The sequence below is a fragment of the Oratosquilla oratoria genome, chromosome 6 (genome assembly GCF_046742065.1).
Source record: "Oratosquilla oratoria isolate Oo_2021 chromosome 6, ASM4674206v1, whole genome shotgun sequence".
In the NCBI taxonomy this organism is placed as follows: domain Eukaryota; kingdom Metazoa; phylum Arthropoda; class Malacostraca; order Stomatopoda; family Squillidae; genus Oratosquilla; species Oratosquilla oratoria.
Window position 1 is genome coordinate 30,335,418 of NC_134782.1, and position 5,000 is coordinate 30,340,417.

The following is a 5,000-nucleotide window of genomic DNA, read 5'->3' on the forward strand; positions in this document are numbered from 1 at the left end:
TACTACAGACATTCCTTGTTATTATGTTCAGGGAACAACAAATCTAGTGCAAAAGATAAATATATACAGATTATTAGTGATACTTAAAACATTTCCGAATCATGACTGATTTATTTATGTATACTTTAAAATCCACCAAAGTGAGGGTGTTGCAATAGGATTAATTCTAATTTATCACCTTCAAGCAAATATTTACAGACATCAAGAACTGATTGTCGATGTGGTATTAAAGGGGCTATCGTGGGGCAATTAATACAGTAGTGCTCTAGACTGTTGGCATTAGGGGTGTCGCACAGCCTGCACGATGAGTACCTCGGTACACCTTCGGTCTCACCCACTTGCCACACTGGTCTGTAGCCGAGTCTGAGTCGGGCACTCACAACATTGTGTCTTCTCACAATAAGTCCATTACGTCTATACTTATAGGGAAGAGGAAGAAAATTCTCGTAGTGTTGGATAGATACACTTGTAGCCCTCTCAGCATTGCTACGGCGGCGAGTAGGGGAGCAGGCAGCTTGTCTTACCATTCGCTTGTAAGAAGGTAGGAAGGCAGTAGTAGAAGTGGCAGCTGGTGGATCCATACTACAGGCTGTCCTTGCTAGCCGATCAGCGGTGTCATTGCCTAGGAGTTCGATATGGGATGGAATCCACAGGAAGTGTACCCTCTGTGAGTTTTCGTGAGTTGTGGCCAGTTGTCGCATTATTTGTGTTACCACTTGTTGGTGTTCAGGCTTGATAGATGAGAGAGCACGGAGGGCTGACTGAGAGTCGCAGATGATCAAGCCGTTTTCTCCAGTCCGTGTCAGCAAAGTAACAGCGTCCAGGAGCCCATGCAACTCACAATACGTGGAGCTTGACGAATTAGGGAGTCGACGGCCTGCCCAGCCCCCTAGTGGTGGCTCTATGTTGGGGGAATACACAGCACATCCAGCACTACCGTCCTCCTGCAAAGAACCGTCAGTGAAGAGATGATGGGCCGCATTTAAAGAAGATGACAGACCGGCGATAGTTTCTAAGGCTAGTTGTTTCTGGAGCTGTGGTAGGTCGGACTTGGTAGTTGGAGTATAGGTGACTGTTGGCATGGGTGTCTGCCAAGGTGGGAGGCCAAGGTCCTCATTCTCTGTTAAAATGTTTATGTTAAGCCTCCGAATGTTTGAACTGATGTTAAGGACCAGTGAGCAGCCACCGGGACGAAGCTGAGGTCGAGGCTCTGCCAAATCAATCGATGTCTGGATTGTGTGACAAAAGTGAGGAGATAAGTGGGGGTAGTGCAGGCACTTGATAGTGAAGTAGGTAACGTTTGCGTATATTCTCTCTACAATTGGTGGTAGACGAAGTTCTTGCTGTATATTGACGATCCTGGTTGTGGTAGGGCAGCCTAAGATGAGCCTCATTGCCTGGTTTTGGAATTTTTCAAGTGGTTGCAAAGTAGTTTTGGAAAGCTGACTAAGTGCGGGAGAGAGGTAATCAACCACTGATCGAATGAATGTGATATATATAGTTCTGGCGACAGGGATGGACACTCCAGCAATATTGTTGGTTAACCACCTAAGAGGAGTCAATCGTCTCTGTAGCCGGGTTAGCAGGTCTTGAACAATTGGATGTACGCGTTGTCTTGCTGGGATAGAAGGTGTGATACGAACTGGTGCCCCCAGGTAAAGGTACTGTGAGCACAATGGCACGATGGTGTTGCCAACAGTGAATTCTGGCAAAGTTCTTGCTGGGCGAAAAGATAAAATTCTGCTCTTTTCTGGTGAGATGACCAGCCCGCATGAGGAGGATGACAAATGAAATGATTGAAGGAAACGTTGCATGTCTTGTGGTGATCTTGAATGAATGCATATGTCGTCTGCATAGCAAGTGATTGTTGTACCGTCGATGTCAGGAAGCAGAGAGAGAAAGCGATGCATAAGGATGTTAAATAAAAATGGACTGAGTACTCCTCCCTGTGGAGTACCGAGTTCAAACTCTCTGGTATTGCTGTACGCTCCTTTAAACAATACACGTGAGTTCCTGTTCTGCAGGTATCCTCTTATCCACCTCAGTAAATTTCCTTTGATGCCAAAGTCAACAAGTTGGTCGAGGATAATGTCCCTGTTGGCGATGTCGAATGCGCTTTTCAAATCAATGAAAGCCACTACACTGGTGGGACAGAGGCGTGTGTAGAGTTCCATGAGGCAGTGGTGTGTTCCTCGTTGGGGCAGGAAGCCGTACAGTCGGGGCGAGAGCTTATCTTGTATCCGGAACATCAGACGTGATAGAAGAATGCGTTCCAATACTTTACAGAAACAAGAGGTGAGAGATACAGGTCGGAATTTGTCAGTGCCAGGTTTAGGAATCGGTACTATCGTGCTGCAAGTCCAGTCCCGTGGTACATATCCCAGGTTGTAGCAGAGATTATACAGCTGGAGGAGGGGGTTACCAGTTACGTCCAGGAGTACTCGGAGGACGGCGTAGGTGATACCATCATCGCCAGGAGCTGTCGCCTTACCCTTGGCGAGGGCTCTTCGCAGCTCTTGTTCGGTTATCTCCTCATCTTCTTCTTCGGTCTTCAGCAAGGCAGAGGCAAGTCGGAGTGCACGATAGTTTTTGTGGGTGGAGAGAGCGTCGTGTATGTATGGTGGGAGGTTGCTGGTTCGTGCCTGTGCTGACCAGGCATCAACAAGGTCTTGTGCAAACTGTGTAGGACTATGATGGAGGGCACTGTGATGTTTTTTCTTCACCACCTTGTTGATGAGGTGCCACATGGTACCAACGCTCGTTTGATGGTTAATGCTGTCCGTTAGTTTTTTCCAGGAATCCGTTTGAACACCACGATGTAGAGCAACCAACTCATCTCTTGATAGTTGATACTGGTGTAGAGTTTCTGGACTTGGTCTTTTCTGAAAGGCAAGGCCATCCTCCATCGCTTTCCTCTCCGCCTAAACGATGTGGTTGTCCAGTGTAAAAGTGTGTGTATTCGGATGACGTGTGATGTGTGGCTTTTTGACGTATTGGGTGTAGAAAGTATGTGTGGCGTTAACGAGGGAGGAATATAACTGTTCAGGACAGTGGTGGTTAAATGTGGGTAGGAGGTTTGTTATGTATGAAATATATGTGGGACAGTACTTGGGTGGGAGTACGATGCGTGTACGGGTGTGCACTGGGGATGGCGTGGTAGGAAGGGTGTATTGGACGCTGAGTGCTACGTGGTCGGAGAATAGTGTCGGTATCGTTGAACACCGGACTTGGGAGGCCACTAATCCAAACGTAAGGACGTGATCTAAGGTACCACCTCGAGCATGCGTGGCGCCAGCCGTGTCCCAGCGAGTTAGCCTGTTGCGTTGAATGCATTCCAGAAGTCGAGTCCCGTTGCGATTTATAATGCCTGCGAGATCTCCTAGAGCAGGGTGTCGACTATTAAAATCTCCTAGATAAATCATACCGTGGGTGGTGGGGGGTGGAAGTATAGCTGGATTCAGGCCGTTCGGTGCAGCGTACACATTGCATAATCTTATGGTACCGGAGCCAACTGTTACCTCTAGAAGCTGATAAGTCGTGTTATTGTCCATAGAATTTTGAAGAAAGCGATGCTGGACGGTGTTGTGGACATACGTAATTAATCCGTTTCGGATCTGATGTACATACGATACGTATTGGTTGAGCAAAGGTGCATCCCTGTTTGGTGGAGCGAGGCCTATAAATGCTTCCTGTATGAAGATAATGTCTGGGTGGTGACAGTGCACATACCCTTTAAGTGCTGTACGCTTGTCCCAATTTGTGATACCGCAGGCGTTCCATGAGATGACGTGTAGCTTCATTTGATTATTGAATTTTAGTTCTATGGTATCGGCGACCAATTGATGAAGAAGTGGTGGTTCGGGCGGTTGTGGAGGTATGAGCAACGGTGGTGGTTCGGCCGGCAGTGGTGGTGTGGGGGGTAGTGGTGGTGGGGGGTAGTGGTGGTGGGGGGTCACTGGGTGTTGTGTTACGTAGGGGAGACTCCCTGTGTGGGGTTGCAATTAGATTGCCGAATCTAGCAGCAATAAAATCCATTTTCTCCGTGATGGTGCTAATGGTGTTAATAATTACCTGTTGCGATTCAACCAACGAGTTCAGTGTCACCTCACATGTGGCCTGTTTTTTAACCAAACTATCCAGGCACGTTTCGATTGCATCGAAACGTGCGGTCATTGTCGCGACCCGAGTCTTAAGGGCTGCCACTGCATCGCGAAGTGCAGCTACTTGCTTGGAGTCCGAGGAGGCAGTAGAGGTAGAGTGGGGGTTACCGACGGAGGGAGGAGGTGGTGGTGACTCAGTGTGACCCGTGTGTTTAACAACCAGTGCATTGGTGGTTTGCTGACGCTTTGCACAACCATGCCAGGCGTTGACCCCTGTCTGATGACATCGTGGACATTTCCAGCACGAGGTGTCTGGTGGGGGAGGCTGGGATTGTGATGAAGCCGAGTCAGGGGTAGCAGCAGTTGGTGGAGGGGCGCGGTGTGAACAAGTGCGGGAGTCATGAGGGCCCGAGCACCATGCACACCGTTCGGTCGCGGCGCAATACCGTGAGATATGACCGATGCCCCAGCACCGGTAACACCATGGCTGTTCGTCTTTCATCCTACGAAGTTCACAGGGTGGTAGGCATGGAAGGAAGCTGAAGTAGACACTCGGTGGTGGTGGCTCTATAAGGCTCCAAGTCACTACCAGGCGGTTGATGGGTGTGCCATTATGGTGGAACCTTCTGACTGAGTGGGTGCCCGGCAGTTCTTTGGCCAAGGCTGGTTCAATATTGACCGGGTAACGTGTTAAGAGGTATGTGGGATATTTGCGAGGCCTTTCCTGCGAGTCCTGAGCCTCAAGGTAGATGGACAGTACCTCTCCTTTCGTAACACTGTTGACAATATCTGTGCGGTTACGAGAGATGTAAACAAACTGAGATGTAATTGCTGCCATCTTCACCTCAGCCAGTTTACGGTCAAGTTTGAAGGCTTTGTTTATTTCATTCAGCCATCGAA

At 48.7% G+C, this 5,000-nt stretch overlaps 1 protein-coding gene across 1 annotated transcript; it reads right to left on the minus strand.

The window, feature by feature from the left end:
• Nucleotides 1-265: 265 nt before the first annotated feature.
• On the minus strand, nucleotides 266-2,906 carry LOC143025962 (uncharacterized). The gene is made up of 3 exons (XM_076185945.1): nucleotides 1,958-2,906; nucleotides 584-1,720; nucleotides 266-351 (listed from the first exon to the last, which is right to left on the minus strand). The coding sequence occupies exons 1-3, from the start codon at nucleotides 2,904-2,906 to the stop codon at nucleotides 266-268; spliced, it is 2,172 nt and encodes a 723-aa protein (XP_076042060.1).
• Between the last annotated feature and the right edge of the window lie 2,094 nt (nucleotides 2,907-5,000).

What these genes read in the sequence shown, in the direction of transcription:
- LOC143025962 (XM_076185945.1), bottom strand. Translation starts at nt 2,906, where the DNA reads ATGGAGGATGGCCTTGCCTTTCAGAAAAGACCAAGTCCAGAAACTCTA. An exon ending in TACCAGAGAGTTTGAACTCG is followed by an intron (nt 1,721 to 1,957) that starts GTACTCCACAGG and finishes CTTTTCGCCCAG; the next exon opens with CAAGAACTTTGCCAGAATTC. An exon ending in GCTAGCAAGGACAGCCTGTA is followed by an intron (nt 352 to 583) that starts GTATGGATCCAC and finishes ACTCGGCTACAG; the next exon opens with ACCAGTGTGGCAAGTGGGTG.